Genomic DNA, 21,329 nt, shown 5'->3' with positions numbered 1-21,329 from the left:
AATCCAAGATCAAACAATGATCTCCTTAGGCAAAAAAAAAATGTAAAACGCCCAGCAGGCTGCCATAGTCAAGTATGACTGATTTTTGCATACTGTTGAAGTTGTAAATGGATTTTCTCCTCTTCAAATTGCAGGTATGAAGGACTTAATGTATGAATAAGACATAGAATTTATTATAGAGCACAAAAAAACCTTCAAATATGTGTTTTAACATTGCAAAGTAAAAGTCCAAAATGGAAAAACAGTGAAAAGAGAAAAAGTGCAGTCCCATTTACTTGACAGTGAACTATTTACCATTTGTACTTGCCTAATGCCTTTTGTGCAGGGAAAATTGGATTCCTTCTTGTCTCTAATGTAATTTATGTTCATATTCTTCTATTATAATTGGAATTTTGCAAAAAAAAAGTGCTTGTGGAAGGCAAAAGTGTAAAATTGTCAAATGTTGCATTTCCTTTGTATGCATATCATGAAAATCTTGGTCTTCACTTTGTGAGGTTTAAAACTTTTTGGTTATGGTCTTGTTAGCCAAAAAAAAGGTAGAAATAGGTGTCTTTGAATCATTTTGAGGTTCCCAAGCTTGAAATGTGGTTTTTGACAACAAACCCTTCCAAAACCCTCCTTTTATGCCCATTTTTGGGATAGTCATGGAGAGGGACTTAGGGACCCCCAAACTAGATGAATCTTCAAGAAATCCCAAAAGGGTATCCAAAAATATAAACCTTTCAGTATGGAAGTCCATCGCTTGAATAGGGTGAGCACAAAACCCCAAAAGGAGGGCTAATTGCTCGTAGCCTTTTTTTTGCCTAAAAATTGAATTTTGGTCAAATCGGGTACACGAATGGTAAATGAAAAGCACAAAATACATCAATGCCAATTGAAACAAGTTGTCCTCACATGAATTTGACACCTTTTGTGGTACAGACCCCAAGAACATAGTTTTAGCAAGCCAGAGTGGTTATGGGGTTGAAGCCTTTCAACATACAAGAGGTCTTGACTTAGGGAGGTGAAACAAGAGGAAGTTTGAGATGGTCTATGAACCTTTGCACTCTAATTACAACAAAAAATCCTTGAAAATAGTAAGGTCCTATACTTAGTGAACATATAAGTCACTTGAGCATTCCACTTGCACTGCCTCCCTATTATAGTGGTATCAAAGCTCATCTACACTTGGGATGAAGTAGCAGTTTGACAACCATGGTGACAAATGCAGAATTAGCAAAGAAAGTGGAAGACCAGGAAGAAGAAAATAGGTTACTCAAAGAGAAGTTAGATCTCTTAGAGCAGACATTGGGTGAAGTAGAAGTGAAGGCAGATGAAGCCAGCAATAAGATAGAGGGAACGGAAGGTAAGGGTAAGTTATTAGCTATAGAGGATGAGACCCCTATACTAGACCCTGTGATAGACAATGGGCCCTTTTTGAAAGCCTTGAAGGCTATGAGTGGGAGAACACTAGAAGGAGTCCCACTATTCAGTGGTAAAAAAGACCCAAAAGTGGTCGTGGAGTGGATTGAGGGGCTTGAGAACCATTTTGAGTGTGATGGTGTGACAGAGGCCCAGAAAGTGAAGGTGGCTAAGTCCAAGTTGAGAGAAGATGCCTTAACATGGTGGAAGTTCATTTAGGATGAACGTGAGAAAGAGGGAAAAAGGCCCATAGTAACTTGGAAGGGAATGTTGTCCAAGATCAGAGAGGCTTACATTCCAGAGGACTATGAAATACAGCTCCATAGGAGAAGGCAAAACCTTAGGCAAAAGGAGTTAGATGTCAGCACCTACACTGAGGAGTTTCAAAAGTTATGCCTTAGGTCAAAGATTCAAGAGGATGAGAATGTCAAGGTGGCTAGGTATCTCAATGGTTTGAGATGGAACATACAGGAAGAGTTAAGTATGTTGTGCCCTACGATAGTCCAGAAGTGCTATCAACTTGCACTCAAGGTAGAGGAAAGGAGTAGGAAGAAGCAAGAGCAGCATAATAGAGGCAAAGGAAGAGGAAGAGATGGTCGAGGCCATCGAGGCAATTTTGGGGGAAGACACATAGACCAAAGGTCCCAGGGGGAATCTAAGCTTATTGAGCAAAGTGGGGATTCTTAGAGCAAACCTAATTTTAGGGGAAGGGGATCAAGCAACCCAGGAAGGGGTAGGTCTAGTGGCCCAGGTAGAGGGTCTTATTTCTCCACAATGAAATGCTACAACTACCAGAAATTGGGTCATCCTGCTTATAGGTGTCCTGAAAAGCCTAGTTCTTCCCATGGAGGTGAAAGAAAAGTGAACTATGTTTAGGAGGAAGGGAGTAGTACAAGAACTCCAACAATGCACCTAGCACCCGAAGATGGTGAGAGTTTAATGATAAGGAGAGTATTGATGCAAGAACCTCATAAGTGTGAAGTGTCTCAGAGAAGAGCCTTGTTCAGGATAAAGTGCAAAATCTTGGGCAAGGTATGTAAGGTTGTTATTGACTTGAGCTCCACAAATAATATAATCTTAGAGGAGGCAGTTGGCAAATTGAACCTACCTAGAATGAGGCATAGTGAACCCTACAAGGTAACTTGGTTAAACAAGGGGCAACATGTCCTAGTGAATGAACAAGCATGGGTAGACTTCAATATAGGTGAGTACAAAGATAGGATTCTATATGACATCCTTCCCATGGATGCTTGCCATCTACTATTGGATAGACCTTGGCAATTTGATAGAAAGGCACACCATGATGGTGAAAAAAACACATATTCCTTTCAAAAGAATGGCATTGTCTACAAAATTCAGTCCCTTAGTGAAGAGATAAAGAACAACAAACCACAGGCACCTAAAGTGCTATTAGTCAAGGAAAAAGAGTTCATCCAAACCATGAAAGAGGGAGATGGGATTGGCTATGCACTTGTAGTGAAACCTAAGGAGGATAAGAAAGAAAAACAAGTAGAGATCCCACAAGAGGTGCAGCAAATTCTTGATAGTTTTAAGAACATCATCAGTGATGGACACCCAACAACATTACCTCCTCCTAGAGCCATTAGTTGTCAAATTAACTTTATACCAAGAGATTCTTTGCCAAACAAAGCAACATACAACATGACTCCTGAACAAAACAAAGAGGTAGCTAGATAGATTCAAGAGTTATTGGGTCAAGGATTAATGAGAAAGAGTATAAGTCCTTGTGCAGTGCCCATTATGTTAGCACCTAAGAAAGGAGGCACATGGAGATTGTGTACAGATTCCAGAGCTATCAACAAGATCACAATAAGATATAGATTCCCCATTCCCAGGATAGAAGATCTGATGGATTGTTTAGGGGGTGCGAGGTATTTCTCCAAAATAGACTTAAAGAGTGGTTACCATCAGATAAGAATAAAAGAGGGTGATGAGTGGAAAACTACTTTTAAAACAAATGAGGGTCTTTATGAATGGTTGGTTATGCCTTTTGGACTCTCTAATGCTCCCAGTACCTTTATGAGGTTAATGAATGAAGTATTGCAGGATTTTCTCAGTAAGTTTGTGGTAGTCTACTTAGATGATATTCTCATCTTTAGTAAGACTAAAGAGGATCATTTGAAACACTTAGCTATTGTTTTACAAATATTATTTGATGAGCAGTTAACCATAAATCTTGAGAAATGTGATTTTATGCAACAAGAGCTAGTCTATCTTGGTTTTGTTGTGTCCAGTGGAGATCTTAAGCTGGATCATTCTAAAGTTGCAGCCATTAGAAGTTGGCCAACCCCACAATCAGCCAGTGAGGTTCAGAGTTTTCATGGTCTAGCCCAGTTTTACTGAAAGTTTATCAAAGGATTCAGTGAAATTTGTGCACCCATGTTAGATACAATAAAGGGTGGTCATAAGGTTAAGTTTCAATGGACCGAAGCAACCAATAAGGGGTTTGAGTTACTCAAAACTAGAGTTGCTACACAGCTAGTGTTAATCCTTCCTAGCTTTGATAAGCTTTTTACCATAGAATGTGATGCCAATCATCTTGCAGTAGGTGCAGTCTTGAGTCAGGATAACAAACCAGTTGCCTTTTTTAGTGAAAAACTGAATGATGCAAAGAAAAAGTATTCATCTTATGATTTAGAGTTATATGCATTGGTGTAGGCTCTCAGGAAGTGGAGGCATTACTTTCTTCCTAAAGAATTTGTTGTGTATATTGACAACCAGGCAGTCAGTTTCTTGAATTCTCAGGACAAACTCAACCATAGACATGTGAAATGGGTAGAGTACCTACAAGCATATACCTTCACTCTTAAGCACAAGAAAGGCCAATGTAACAAAGTAGTTGATGCTTTAAGTAGGAGATTGTTGACTATCTAGGAGATCTAGGTAAAGAGTGTTGGGATAGATTGCTTTCAAGATTTATATCCTAATGATGATGATTTTGCTGCTGCTTATAAAGTTTGTCTTGCTTTTGAGAATCGTTTTCATAGTGAGTATGCTGACTATACATTGCAGAATGGTTTGTTATTCAGGGGAGGATAGATATGTGTTCCTAAAGGTTCCATGAGAGAAAATCTCATTCAAGAGAAACACAATGGGTGTTTGAGTGGCCATTTTGGTCTCAACAAGACCTTAGAGTTGGTTCAACATTTTTATTACTGGCCCAAGATGCAGAGAGATGTCCGGAGGTATGTTGAACAGTGCATGATATGTCAGAAGGCCAAAGGACATAGCACTAATGCTAGTTTATGTCAACCACTTCCCATTCCTTCTAGGCCATGGGAATGCATCAGTATGGATTTTATTGTAGGCTTACCAAGGACAAAAATAGGGCATGACAGTATCTTTGTGGTTGTGGACAGATTTAGTAAAATGGCTCACTTTATTCCTTGCAAAACTACTAATGATGCTAGTCATATTGCTCTTCTTTTCTTTAAAGAGGTTGTCATAATACATGGTTTACCATCTAGTATTGTATCAGATAGAGATGTTAAGTTTTTGGGTCATTTTTGGAAGACTTTGTGGAAGAAACTGGGTAGTAACTTGTCTTTTGGCTCAGCTTACCATCCACAGACAGATGGCCAAATAGAGGTGGTGAATAGAACATTGGGTAATCTACTCAGATGTCTCACCAAGGAGTATGGACAAAGTTGGGATCATCTTATCCCATAGGCAGAGTTTGCCTACAATGACAGTGTAAACAGATCCACTGGTAAGAGCCCATTTCATATTGTTTATGGTATGCATCCAAGAGGTGTTTTTGAGTTACATGATGTGACTAACTTGCAACATGTTAGTGGGATAGCAGAAGACATGGCACAATCTCTCAAAGAGATACATGAACAGTTTAAATAGTCTTTGCAGGATACCATAGCAAGAGTCAAGGAAAGGGTGGATGGTTCAAAGAGGGATGTCCAATTTACTGTTGGGGATTTTGTGATGGTGCATCTCAACAAGTCTAGATTACAGAAGGGAGTTCCTACCAAGTTACAGATGAGAAGAATTGGACCTTGTAGGATTTTGGCTAAGTATGGTCCAAATGCTTATAAAATTGATTTACCTGCTGATGTTTCTTTATCTCCTATCTTTAATGTTGCAGATTTGGTACCTTTCAAGGGGCAACCTCCAGCAGAGAATCAAAGAGTTTCAAACATTTCAAATTCCTTTTCTGATTTACCTCTCCCCTCTTCTTCTTCTCTCATTCCTTAATAGGTACTTGATTCCAGAATCATCAAGAAGACTAGAAGGCATGACTACTTTGAGCATTTGATCAAATGGAAAGATCAAATATATTTTGAAGCCACTTGGATACATAAAAGTGACTTCACCAAGGCTGGTATTCCTCTCTCTATTCTGCCCAAAGGAGTCACATGACTTCTTTGTCACTGGGGGAGTATGGTGCAAGAGCACCTAGCTCATTCTCAGCTTCTTTTTCATCTCAGGTTTGATTTGTGTTATTTTAAGTTGGAAAGTTGTTTAGCATTCTTTTTGAAGTTGTTCTAGGTTGTTTGGATGAGTTTTGAACTCATTGTGTGGTTTTGGTTTCCTGTTTTCAACTTTTGCTCAAAATTGCCAGTTTTGGTGTTGCCTGGCAAAATGTTGTAAAAAGTGAGTTTTTAGTGTTTTTTTGTTTTTGAAAGGTTTTAGACATGTTTTATGTTTGGATTTAAGTTATAAGAAGTGTTTTTAGATGATGGTTAGTTTTGGAGGTCAATCTTGCATTTTCTAGGCACCAAAAGTTGTCATTTAGGCATCAAAATGTCAAAATTAAGTGCCTTTGGACATGTACCTATCTTTATAGGAGGTTAACCAACTTGGAGAGGTATTTAAACTCCTGTTTTAACTTTTGTAAGGGTTGATCATTCAAAGTTATGAGAGGTTTTGCAAACTTGCACTAGTTTTTACTTGGTTTTCTCTAGTTTTTGGCTCCATGTGAACAACAGTCCGTACACTTGATGTACTTGTCCATATTGCTCTTTTATTTTCTGATTCTAACATGTTTTCCTAAACTTTTCCCTTTGGTGGCATTAAATTTGATTAAGTTTTGAAGTTGTAGCAAAATTGTTTTGATTTCACAGTTTCACTGCCCAGTCTAGGAATTTGGGCAAGAATGCTTGACCAACTTGGTTTCTTGGAGTCTTAAAGTGTTCATGGCTTCTCAAGAACTAGTTGGTCAATTTTTACATTATGTAAATATGAGTTTTGGTTTCAAGAGTGCAGGTACAAGGTGTTTTGTGGCCATGGAGCCCTAGGCAAGTAAGCCATTTGGCTAGGGTCTTTGCACAAGTATGATGCTTTGCTCTCCCATAGCATTTGCATCCTTTTGGTGAACAGACATATGTGTTTTATAAGTGTTGTGAGAAATAAAAGAGACTTCCTAAGTCTAGAAGAGGAAGGTTATATGTTTCAGTTTCATGAATTGTAAGCCAAAACAGTGAGTCACTGTTTGGTAGTTGTTTTCTTTCCTAGTTTTCTCTCCACCATTCATTGGTGTGAAAACCTTTGTCCATACTTTTTTTTCTTGTAAAAAATTACAACAAAGAAGTAAGCCATGCTTCTGGGTAATGTAAAAGCCAAGATCAAACAATGATCTCCTTAGGCAAAAAAAAAAAATGTAAAACGCCCAGCAGGCTGCCACAGTCAAGTATGACTGATTTTTGCATATTGTTGAAGTTGTAAATAGATTTTATCCTCTTCAAATTGTAGGTATGAAGGACTTCATGTATGAAGAAGATAGATAATTTCTTATAGAGCACAAACAAACCTTCAAATATGTGTTTTAACATTGCAAAGTGCAAGTCCAAAATGGAAAAACAGTGAAAAGAGGAATAGTGCAGTCCCATTTACTTGATAGTGAACTATTTACCATTTGTACTTGCCTAATGCCTTTTTTGTAGGGAAAATTTGATTCCTTCTTCTATCTAATGTTATTTATGTTCATATGCTTCTGTTATAATTGGAATTTTGCAAAAAAAAAGTGCTTTTGCAAGGCAAAAGTGTAAAATTGTCAAATGTTGCATTTCCTTTGTATGCATATCATGAAAATCTTGGTCTTCACTTTGTGAGGTTTAAAAATTTTTGGTTATGGTCTTGTTAGCCAACAGCAAGGTAGAAATAGGTGTCTTTGAATCATTTTGAGGTTCCCAAGCTTGAAATGTGGTTTTTGACAACAAACCCTTCCAAAACCCTCCTTTTATGCCCATTTTTGGGACAGTCATGGAGAAAGACTTAGGGACCCCCAAACTTGATGAATATTCAAGAACTCCCAAAAGGGTATCCAAAAATATAAACCTTTCAGTCTGGAAGTCCATCGCTTGAACAGGGTGAGCACAAAACCCCAAAAGGAGGGCTAATTGCTTGTAACCTTTTTAGGCCTAAAAATTGAATTTTGGTCAAATCAAGTACACGAATGGTGAATAAAAAGAGAAAAAGACATCAAGGCCAGTTGAAACAATTTGTCCTCACATGAATTTGACACCTTTTGTGGGATAGACCCCAAGAACATAGTTTTAGCAAGCCAGAGTGGTTATGGGGTTGAAGCCTTTCAGCATACGAGAGGTCTTGACTTAGGGAGGTGAAACAAGAGGAAGTTTGAGATGGTCTATGAACCTTTGTGCTCTAATTACAACAACAAGTCCTTGAAAATAGTAAGGTCCTGTACTTAGTGAACATATAAGTCACTTGACCATTCCACATGCACTGCCTCCCTATCATCTATTCTAGATGAGCCATAAATGGACCAGTGTGTACAAGCATACATGCTAATCCATTTATGAAAGTTTGTAGACATTGAGGGATTGTTTGGGGAGACACACATTATATTCCCCATAGGTTATTGATTCCAGTTTTAGACAATTGAGGGCTGAAATGAGGGGTAGACATACCTTGGAGGATGTGCAAAAGGTAGTCCCCAAGGAAAACATTAAAGAATAATTTTTTTCCTAGTATTAGGAGAAGAGTAAGGAGAGAACATACTAGCTGACATGATGCATTGATCCACTAGTGGCAGCAAAGATATACCCATGTTTATTAGTTTCTCGTGGTCATTATCCTAATACTGATCAAATACCATTATAATTTGTTCAGCAGGTGTAAGCTGACGCTCACTTGGGTATGAAACCCAACCACCTTGACCTGATAGGATATTATGGATAGGGGAGGTGTAGAGTTGACCTGATAGAGATTTATATCATAGGGGTGATAAACAGGTGCCCACACACATGCAGCTTGTTGGTCAGATATTTCTAGCAATAGCCCTAGCCCTCACCCCAACAACTAAGCACATTTTGATTGCTTCTCAGAGAGAAGCAACTGATACCATATGAGATATTGCATCAACAAAAACCATGCTTTTTTTTTATAAGTTAGGTAGATATATGATGACTTGACCACGTTCAAGATCATCCACAGGTGTATCTTCTGGTCACGGGGTGTCTGATTTAGATCAGTATATTACTTATGCCATCCCCTCACAAGATGATATAGCAGCTATATCAAGAGGTGCTCGGCATATACAGATATCTCAGTATTTATCTGAGGACCTCTTACATGAATACCATTTAATTTCATCCCAACTTCAGATACCATTGGTTGATGTTAGAGATGAGATTCTTAGAGGCACGCAGGCTACTTCATCAACTCATATGTAGGGACATTCTCAACATTCTCATCACTCAATGTATGTTCTAGTTGACCCACCTATAGATCAATCTGTTGTTGCAAAGGAGGAGATACAGGCTAATTAGGTCCATACCATAGATGAGGGCTTGCATTTATTTGAGCAACAACTATGGGATTTCAGTCGAACTGGTTATATGGATATGCTACTAGCATTAAACACTTCATCGATGCCCAATATATTTTAATAGTCTATTTGATAATTTAATATCCATACATGTAGAGATATTTAATTTATATTCTACTTTTGTAGTGGTCGATTGGACATCCATTAGACCAGGACTCTCACTCAGAGGGTCTCTATGTTCATTGCTGACATGATTTAGACCCATCTAACACTTTCTAGCATGTGTTAGGCTACAGTATACATGTTTATCTTTATGTATACATGGACTTTCATAGACATAAATTATTTCATTCAAACTTACTTTATATATAGACTTTCCTAGACATGTGTTGTTTGTTTACCTTTATATATACATTTGATAATTATGTATATAAATTTAAAATTAGATATATATACATCTTAATTGTACACATGTCCCATTAAGACATGTATTCTAATTTACACATACATGTCCTAATTTAATATCTAGTTTCATACAAATGCATTGAATGAAATGAATATGTATCCTAATTTAGTTTACATACATTTTAAATTATTTAAATAAATTACAAATTATCATATAAATTTTAAATTAGATATATGAACACCTTAATTGTACATGTCCACTTAAGACATGTATTCAAATTTTCACATATATGTCTTAATTTAATACGAATTTTCATACAAATGCATTTAATTAAATGAATACATCCTAATTTACTAAAATACATACATACTAAATTATTTGAATAACTTACAAATTATGCATGTGCATTTAATATTAGATATATAAATCCTAATTGTACATGTGACCCCATTAAGACCTATTCAAATTTACACACATGTCCTAATTTAATATCAAATTTCAGACAAATTTGCATTTTTAATTAAATGAATACATGTCCTAATTTACTTTACGTACATGCTAAATTATTTTAACAACTTACAAATTGTGCATGTGCATTTAAAATTATATATATACATCCTAATTTTGCGTGTCCCCATAAGACATTTTCAGCTCATACACATCCCAAATTACTTTACATACACATGTGTACTATTATTTAACATCTACATTAATCATAATCCTAATTTAATATAATTAAAAATTTCATATTTAACAAAATGTATGTATGTATGTATGTATGTATGTGTGTATGTGTGTATGTATATATATGTATATGTATATGTATATGTATATGTATATGTATTTAGGTTCTAGGATAAATTCTTGATTCTCTTCAGATTCATATGCAACATCATGTACATAATGCAGATAGCGAAGACCAAGTAATTTATAGACCTTGATTATATAATTATATAAATTTGAACTTGGGTTTTTAAGAACTACATGTCATAATTTGTAAATTAAATATATAAATGCATGTATATACATACATATGTAAGATATATTTATTTTAAAAATTTTCTTAGATATATTTATGTACTTTCTTATGTACAAACAAAGATGAAAAAATGCATCAAGACAAGATCCTGTTGGTTATTCAAATTTTATAAAATTTGAAGTACCATTGACAAGAAAAAGTGATTATAACATGCACAATATCAATGTTTGGAGACCAACTTTAGTGGACTATATTTGAAAATCAAGTGATCGTCATGATGAATGGATTGGTAGGAACCTTTATATGTCATAAATGAATATACATGATAGGTTGTGGACCCTTGTGATCAGTATTTGATGCAGACAGTTTTTGTACTCTATGAGGAAGCATTACTTTGCACATTGGATAACATACATAAATGATCACCCTTGAGGGTCAATATCTTAATGCCTAATGTGTTTCCTATCCAACCAATTATTCCCCACAATTTTCCTAACTATAACGAAACCCTATGTCTATTTAGAGAACCTCGGGACACCATTTACTATTTTTCCCAAGTCTAGTCCAGTTGCCATTTGTTCAGTTTATTACTTACACAATGTAAAGTTCATCAAAGTGGCCTTTTGTGGACATCAATTTCTTGCATCCAGATGACTCCCATACCAAACCAATTTGTCCCTACAATTTTATATACTACAAGGAACTACTATGCAAAATTTTCAAGGTCATAGCAGCTCAATTGACATTTTTAAAAAACCCAAACTCTATGTGATTTATTCAATTTTGAATATTTTAGGATGCAAGAACTTCCAAAATGCCATCTTGGAGAATTAATATTTTGACACCTATTAATCTTCAATCAAAACCATATTGCAAACTTGCTTATGTCACTTTCATGTACATTCTTGCAAGTTTGCATGGTCGTCGGATTCCATTTGATAGTTTTTCAAACCTCGGACTTTTCATGTTTTGAGTTTATAAAATAGTGTTTGTTCAAGGCATCTTTAGAGGCTGTCCTCGATAGTGAATATTTTACACACCGAGATGAGTTCTATAAAAACATTTGTTGTTGTACATTTTTTGTTTATATGTATGCATTCTCACCAATTTTCATGATCATTGGACATCATTTGATAATTTTTTGAAGCCAAAACCAGATGAAGTTTGCAGAGATTTGTTGAAGTTCATGATAGTTTCAGAATGGTCAACTTTGACCTTGAATATCTTACAGAGAAATTGGAAATGTGCAAATCCCTTTGGTAAGATTATTCATTAAATCTTAATAAATTCATATGTCTAATGGTGACCTCTGAGGTGAAGATTTGATATTTTTTCAAAGGTCATTTTGAATGCCGTAGAGACAAATTTTGACCAAAAAAACTTTACAAATTTTAAAATTTAAAGAACAACCCAGTTCATAGTTTTATCTCAAATATGAGTGGCTCTAATTTCACGGGTCTAGGAATCATAAAACGCTCACAATAAAATCTCCAAAGATGACTAAAATGACTTCATCTAAGAGACATTTTGAAGTCTCTTAGATATCTAAGAGGCATGACATATCTAAGAGATAGTTGTGGAGACTCTTAAATAAGTGAAGTTTCTTAGATAAGTTTCATCAAAGAAACATTTTGAAGTCTCTAAGATATCTAAGAGTCATGGCATATCTAAGAGACACTTTTGATGCCTCTTAGATAAGTGAGATCTCTTAGATAAGTTGTTATGTGAAATTATTTCATGGGAGAAAGAAATTTTGGATTTTTACTCTAAGCTTTTTATTTTACCAGTAGAGTGAAAATGCAAAATAGAACTACGATTTCATTTATCTGGAAGTGAAAATGAAAATATTTGCAGAATATGCTAATGACTTATTTTTTAGCAAAGATATTGGAAGATAAAGTTAAATGTTTTCAAGGGAGATAATATGGGCAAAAAAAAAGCAGCCAAATGAAAATTGTTATTCACTAGAGGATCATGATAATGAAAAAACTGATTTTCCGCTAGCCCATAGTATTTCACTCAGAAGTAAAATATTTTTATAGAAGATTACAAAGGAGGTAAAAATACAAATAAAGGATCATGGAAGAAAAATATTTACAAGCAGGAGATGAAATATTTTATTAATGAAACATATAATTATTTTAAGTCTTTATGTATTTAGGCAAATAATTAAATAATAACTTTATAGCCAAAAAATGTAACAGTCTGAAACGCTCCTTCATTTTGTATAAGAAGGAAATCAGGACCAGTGGGGATAAAAAAAAGGGAAGAAATGGTAATAACACCATTTTAAAAAGACTCCTATAAAATATTTATCTTTTTCTTAATATTGTGAACAAAATAGAATTGAATGCTTTCTATATTTGGTTTCACCTTTTATATTGGCTAAAGTAGTCAAGATTATTTGAGGATTCCTATATGTTGTGGATTTATTATTCTATTAGTTCGAATATTAAGGGTATTTTAGATTGACCAAAGAATTTGTAACATTTTTATATGATTTGTTTGTTTGGTTCTCTTAAGGAGAGATTAAATTCATGTTGATAAATCATAGTAATAAGGTAACTCATTGGATATGTAACAAGTCAAATAATTGACAGATTCATACAAGGTATGAATTTAAAAATTGTCTAATAGGATGATGCAAAACCATTAAAGATACATAAGATCGACTCTCGTGCCCAATGGATAGAAGGCACTGATCACCTAAAAAAGAATCTTAAAATATTACTTTTACATATATTTTTCAGTTTCAATTTTAGAGGTAGAAGTAAGAAGTAGGCTTGTACTTGCAACTATCTATTTCAGACATTCATGTCATTTTGAAGTAGAGGGTGATTTAGTTAAAGTTATTATAATCTTCTTAAACACATTGAAGGTACACCTACCTTGGTATTGCAAAACCAGAAGTACAAGGGAGTTTCATCATTTTTTATCAAACCCGTTCGTTGACAAAATTCAATGTTAAGCCTAATCACAAAACTTGGGATACGTTTAGGGTTCAATAACCTGCAAATTTGGGAACCAACAAATTGGTGACCCTGTTGGGGACACACATGAAAGATTATCATTGGGGAGATTCATGAATTGTTGAACTTGGAGTTTATTGCAGCTTGTATTGAAATTGTAAAACGTGGCTCTACTGGAGTGATGAACCCATAAAATAATTTGGTATAGGCTGATCAGGTCCATATCATAGATGAGCACTTGGATCTATTTGAGTAGTAGCTATGGGATTTGGGCTAGACTAGTTATATGGATATGCTACTAGCATTAGACACTTCATCGATGCCTAGTATATTTTAATAGTCTATTTGATAATTTAATATCCATACATGTAGAGATATTTAATTTATATTCTACTTTTGCAGCGGTCTATTGGGCATCCATTAGACCAGGACTCTCACTTAGAGGATCTCTATGTTCATGGTTGACATGATTTAGACCCATCTGGCACTTTCTAGCATGTGTCGGGTTGCGGTACACATGGACTTTCATAGACATATTGCTACATTCAAACTTATTTTTTATATATAGACTTTCCCATATATGTGTTGTTTGTTTACCTTTATATATACATTTGATAATTATGTATATAAATTTAAAATTAGATATATATACATCTTAATTGTACACATGTCCCCTTAAGACATGTATTCAAATTTACGCATACACATCCTAATTTAATATCTAATTTCATACAAATGCATTTAATGAAATGAATATGTATCCTAATTTAGTTTACATACATATTAAATTATTTCAATAAACTACAAATTATCATATAAATTTCAAATTAGATATATGTACATCTTAATTGTGCATGCCCCCTTAAGACATGTATTCAAATTTACACATATATGTCTTAATTTAATATCAAATTTCATACAAATGCATTTAATTAAATGAATACATCATAATTTACTTAAATACACACATACTAAATTATTTGAATAACTTACAAATTATGCATGTGCATTTAAAATTAGATATATACATCCTAATTATACATGTGACCCCATTAAGACCTATTCAAATTTACACACATGTCCTAATTTAATATAGAATTTGAGATAAATTTGCATTTTTAATTAAATGAATACATGTCCTAATTTACTTTACATACATGCTAAATTATTTTAACAACTTACAAATTGTGCATGTGCATTTAAAATTAGATATATACATCCTAATTGTGCATATCCCCTTAAGACATTTTCAACTCATACACCTCCTAATTTACTTTACCTACACACATGTACTATTATTTAACATGTACATTAGTCATACATCCTAATTTAATATATTTGAAAATTGCATATTTAACTAAATGTATGTATGTATGTATGTATGTATGTATGCATGTATATGTATATGTATGTATGTATGTATGTTTTTATATATATATGTACATCTACATGTACATGTATATATATATGCATATGTATATGTATATGTATATGTGTATTAAATATATACATGAATTTATATACACACATATGTAAGAGATTTATTTTAAACTTTTGCCTAGATATACTTATAGACTTTCTTATATACAAACAAAGATGAAAAAATGGATCAAGACAAGACCCTGTTGGGAATTCAAATTTAGTAAAATTTTGTCATGCCCAACTTTAGGGCATGAACGGTATTTTCTTTTTTAAAATACTTAACTAATTATTGACTAACTAAATTAAAATAATGCAACTTAGTGCGATTAACTTAAATAAATAATGCATTTTGGGTCAGGTCATAGCTATGTTTGAGTCAGTCAGGTAATTAAATCCAATTAGGAAGAGAGGGTAACTAAGTTATCAATGAACTAAGATTTCTCCCAAAACAGAAATCCACTAAGCTTCATTAATAAATAATTAACATTCCAAAATGGCGAATTAATCTTGACCATATACCCTTTTAAAATTATTCTTATTTATCTACCTAATCCACTAGGATTCCTAATTTAATTATCCTGGTAATTTTAAAACATTTTATTTAATTTGAAACATCTATATTTAAAATTCACTTTATAATCTTTTACTTGATTTGGCCCTCTTGGCCCTACAAGAACTTAATGGTTTATCCCCTTTTTTTTTTTTTCTAATTTACCTAATCATTAAAACCCCTCTCATGAAATTTCTCTACATAAGCCCAGTATTACACAACAGTATTCCAAACTTAACTTTATACCTAACTATATTAATTCAGATTAAAAAAAATCAATACAATTCTACTTATATATATATATATATATATATATATATATATATATATATATATATATATATATATATATATATATATATATATATATATATATATATTCATTTTTATATACATTTTTACATAGTTATCTATTTAAATACTCTGATTATGGATGTATTCCCAAAAGAAGTGGGGGGGGTTTAAATTTCACTTTTACCTTTCCTCCTTTTTTTTTTTTTTAAAACAATTTTTATTTTACGACTACCTATATATCTATATATATATGTATGTATATGTATATATATCTACATATATATACATATATGCACATTTATATATATAAGTTTATATATAATCATCTATGCACATAGTTTTTTTATATATATATATATATATATATATATACAATAATATATTTATATATATATATATATATATACAACTATTTTTATATTATATCATTTAATAACTTGTTATAAACCCCATACGAAATAAATCTCACGTGTTTATTAAATCTGAGAGTGATGCCCTAACCCGCAAATTAGGGTTAGGGCGAACTCGTTTATGCCCACACTTTCCCCCTTTTTTTTTTGTGTGAGTGTGGGGTGAGGGCAGGGGAAGGGGTCGGCGGCCGAGAGACAGCATTTAGGATGACCGAATGCCGAACTTCCCCTTTTTTTGCAAGTGTTCATACTGTATCGAGCGAAGATTTTTTTAAGTTTGTAGCGCAGTAACAGGAAAACGGAGGGGGAACGCAGCGCCGGGGGCACCGCCGGCTGCGGACGGCGCCGCCCGCAGTCTACAGGCGTCGCCGCCCGCAGCCTGCGGGTGCCGCAGGCTGCGGCCGCCGCCACCCCCGAGCACGGCCCCGCGGCTCTTGCAACCTCCGCCGTCTCTAACGCAAACGTTGTTCGTTTTCTTCGGGTATTACGATGCTTTGTTGGTTAACTCGGCGCTTGCAGGGTTTAATATGCAAACAGCACAATATTTTTTTATATATATATATATTCTGGTATATATATATATATGTGTATGTATATATACATATATATATATATATGTATTTTATTTAGTCCTCTGTATTTTTTTTAAAAGAACAAAATGATCTGATTATATTAATATACTTATATATATATATATATAAAATTTTGGAAGCTAAAGGTGCAGCCAGGCTCAATAACAAACATATCTGTGTTTTTTTTTGTTTTGTCTGGCTATTTTTATTTTGGGGGTGTGCAATTCTTACACAAAAACAAATTTTAATAATGCATTATGTAAATTTTATTTTATTTTTTCTTTAAAACAAAAGAAACAGATATTATATATTTTTTTTTTGCAATATTAAATCCGTGACAAAACATCACTGTATTTTCTTGTTATGGCAGATTTGAAAGACCATAGATAAAATATATATATATATATATATAGCCATTTCAACTTCTTTGGGAAAACTTTTTTTTTCTTTCTTTAAAATGCATAAAAGGGCCATTCATATATTCATTGCAGATTTGCTTAATGAGAAGATAACCTATATGTATATATATTTTTTTGTAAATCAGTTTGTTCAAGCAACACAAAAAAAATAAAAATAAACATTGAAAGTTAAATGTTTTCCCCCTTTTTCTTTTGCAAGGAATAAACTAATTTCATGAACTTCTTTTTCTGCAATAACCAGAAATAAAAGAGACTGTTTTCATTTAAAATTACAGCAACTTAGTTTCATCTATTTGCAGAATACATGTAAAATAAAATGCATCTACGTTTCCTTGTAACATAAAATTTTTCATAAAATCTAATACATTACTTTTTCATTTGCAACTACTAGAAATAGGGATAGAAAACAACAAATATTTCATTATCAAGTAGATATCAAATTATTATGGATACCAAATAACATGAATACAAATGGGATGAAATCCCAACAATGTTTCTTCTCTACATAGTAACTTAAAAATAATACAACTTTTTTTTTTTGAAGGAAAATACTACAACATTGAATGCTTCCATTTCTTCCCTATCTTTTAAACATTTTTCTGCAACAAAAATCAGCCACATAGCTCTTTAATCCATCTTTTCCCATTCCCATGCAACCTGCATTAAAACATATTTTGACCATGGGAAGCTCACCTCCCAGCCTAGGCTTACTAGAAGCCACCCCCGAGCTTGGAGAACCAAGCACTAGATGGGTTACATACATGCAAACCCCACAACAAACATAATAACACATTTACATTCAAATATCCCTTCCCAAGCTTCACATTCACCACTTTCATGGTGACTCTTCCATGGGTGGAAGTGGACCAAGTACCAATGGGGAGAATGCATGCCAAAAAAAAACAATACTACATTAGCCACCTCACGGCAACACAATGCAACCCAAATAGTTTCACAAACCTTATGCCCCCCCAAAAGGCTCAAGGCCATATATGCTCCCCTTATGACCCCCAAATGCATACACATGGCTATGCATCAAGGGTCACCAAGGACTCCCTTGAGAACACTCTCCATAAGGAGAGCCTCTCACCCATGGCTGTCAAACTCCTTCCACCCCAAGATCTTCCTACCCTCCCAAGGATAGGAGATCTTGGACACTCCCAAAAACCACAAGAAACACAAACAAATACATAGAAAGGAAAACTACACATATTAACTTCAACCAAAAACTTCATAAGCACAATCTTACAAACAACTCTTTCATTTCACAAAACAACACAAATTATCATTTACAACATAATAAGAGAAAGAAGGGAGTAACCAACCTTATTCTGCCAAAAGGTTTGCTAACTTTAGTTGGGGATGAGCTGCCCAATTTCCACTATCTTTTCTCCCAAATTCCACTAAAAATGCCAAACTCCTACTAACTTTTTCAAAACAAGCAAAATCTCCAAGAAAGGAGAGTGGGTGATTACTCACTAAGTTTGCAAATTCTTGCCTAAGAAGGCCTCTCACACACTTCCCAACCCCTTGGGTGAGGTGTGAGTTCCCATTGGTTGCCCTTCCCAAACTCTTGCACATTCCTAAAATTGGAAAGGGAAAAGGTGGAAGAGAATGGGGAAGAGAGTTTAACTCCTAAGGGGAAGGTTCTCTATCCTAGGGAGAACTTTCTAAGTTCCAATTTTCGTGCATCTTGGAATTATCACTTTTTGAAGTGACTTCATAGTCACATGGGAGAAGCCACATGTTGCAAAACACCCCTAACCCATAGGTATACCCTTAGGACCTTTGGAAAAGCCTAAAAACTTACCCTAGGAGTCCATTAAACCCTTTGGAAACTCCACTGAAGTTTACCTACGGGTCAAGCATGAGTTGACCACTCCCATGACTCCCTACCCAAGACAAATTTGGGACCACACTCAAGTTTTTTTTGAATGGCTTTGGTAGAAACAAAACTCCCTCCAAGAGACAAGTCAACATCAATGACACTTAATCAGCACATGTGTCAAGTGACACAACAAAAATACAATATAAAAATCACACATGGAAAATTGGTCTCTTGAAGGATTACATAATTACATATAAATTAAATTTTACACTCAAGCATTATACACATCACAAATAAAATACATTACAAGGGGAGGGGTGTTGTCTCTCCAAATAGACAACTCCCGGCTTAACAAACGCACATTGGTCTAGGCTTGGTTCTCCATTAAATTCCATGGTCACATGGATAATTTTCTTGCGCATCTCAATTAACACATTAGTAACTCCAAATAATCACAATTATTCATAATCAAATACATGGATTCCTTTGCAAATCAAACACTCATACATTAGGCAACAATAATTCAATTTCTCATTTGTTTTCACATTCAATTTCACATAAGTAGTCAACATAATTTCCCAAAAATGAACCATTCATAAATATGCATCATTTTTCTTTCATCAAAATAAAATCCTGCAAATGACATTCACCATCATAATGTAATTCTATTCTAGTAACATGTCTAAGGTTTCATAATCATCATGCATGAAATAAAACATCAACAAATGTCAGTGTGATCCAAATCATGGAATCATATAAGTTCTAAGTCCATATTGCATAAAATAAAGCATCCATAATAGTCTCAATATGCAAATAACTGAAAATGTCAAACTGAATCAGGGTAGGGCCTCACAAATTTGAAGTACCATTGACAAGAAAAAGTGATTATAACATACACAATATCAACGTCTAGAGACCAACTCTAGAGGACTATATTTCAAAATCGAGTGATCATCATGATGAATGGCTTGGTAGGAACCTTTATATGTCATAAATGGACATATATGACAAGTTGTGGACCCTTGTGACCAGTATTTGTTATAGTCAGTTTTTGTACTCTAAGAGGAAGCATTACCTTGCACATTGGATAACATACATAAATGACCACCGTTGAGGGTCAATATCTTGGTGCCTAATGTGTTTCCTATCAAACTAGTTATTCCCCACAATTTTCTTAACTATAAAGAACCCCTATGTCTATTTGGAGAAGCTCACGACACCATTTACTATTTTTCCCAAGTCTAGTCCAATTGCCATTTGTTCAGCTTATTACTTGGGTAAGTGCATCAAGATGGTGAACAAAAAAGTGGCCACATGCCAAGAAAAAACCAAATTTTTCATAACCCATGTGGGTTCTAAAAATTCAAAAATGTGCTAGGCTTGGTAACACCAAGCCTAGAGAAAAATAATTTAAAAAACCCAAAGTTCCTCAAAACCCGTACAGGTTTTGAGAAACACTATTTTTGGGTGTAGGGCATGGGTTTTGGCCATTTTCAATGCCAAAACTAGTGGAACGACAACAAGGAAAAACCAAAAAAGCATAGAACCCACACGGGTTTGTAACTATTTTGGATTTTCCCAACATTGAGAGAAATTTTCAACAATTGCACCCCATTGAATAGATAAGATTTGATTGGTTTAATTATTTTTATTTGCATTTTAATTGAAGTAGGGTTTCTTAATTGATTTAAGTTTTATTTTTTTTAATTTGATGTCAGATTCTTCAAGCAATCCCCTTGAACTAAATAGACAACAAAGACCTCCTCCTGCACAAGCAACATAAGAGAACCATGTAAACATTGTACAAGAGAAACAAGAAAACCCTCAAAATCCTCAAAATTTTGCTCCTCAATAACCACCGCCACCCCAAAACCCTCCATGTCATCCATTAGATCATGTAGATGCCACACAAGAGGATCTCATCAATCGCCTTACACAAAATAATGTCAAAATTTCTATATTGGTGAATAGGATGAGGTCCTCTAGCCTTGAGCACCACTCAATCCTCTCCAGAACACTAGAAACAATGGCTAATAGTGCAAATGAGGTATCTAGGGAGGTTACGAAATGGGGTTCATGGAGGGATAGATGTTGAATATTTTATGCGGATTGGTTGTCATATGATCAAGTGAAGAAAAAGGGCATAGGTAAAGCAGACATATGTGCTCTTTTCACCAATCTTGTTACCAGTAACAACCTATAATTAAATAGGACATTGTTTCCTATACATTTGTGTGTTCATGCTAGGCTGAAAGAATCTTTTTGGGATAGGTGGTATATGGTCTTTGACCAACCACCTTTTAATAATTGGGAGGTG

At 34.3% G+C, this 21,329-nt stretch overlaps 1 protein-coding gene across 1 annotated transcript in view; it reads left to right on the top strand.

Annotated features, from left to right (window-relative positions):
* Positions 1-21,329, top strand: part of LOC131042790 (protein NTM1-like 9) — a 51,185-nt gene that overhangs the window by 22,385 nt on the left and 7,471 nt on the right. Inside the window, exon 4 of the mRNA XM_059212487.1 lies at positions 16,477-16,693. Coding sequence (XP_059068470.1) covers positions 16,477-16,693 — 217 coding nt within the window. The remainder of the gene's footprint in view (positions 1-16,476; positions 16,694-21,329) is intronic.

The sequence above is a fragment of the Cryptomeria japonica genome, chromosome 10 (genome assembly GCF_030272615.1).
Source record: "Cryptomeria japonica chromosome 10, Sugi_1.0, whole genome shotgun sequence".
Taxonomy (NCBI): Eukaryota; Viridiplantae; Streptophyta; class Pinopsida; order Cupressales; family Cupressaceae; genus Cryptomeria; species Cryptomeria japonica.
This window is presented reverse-complemented; position numbering and strand designations above follow the sequence as displayed.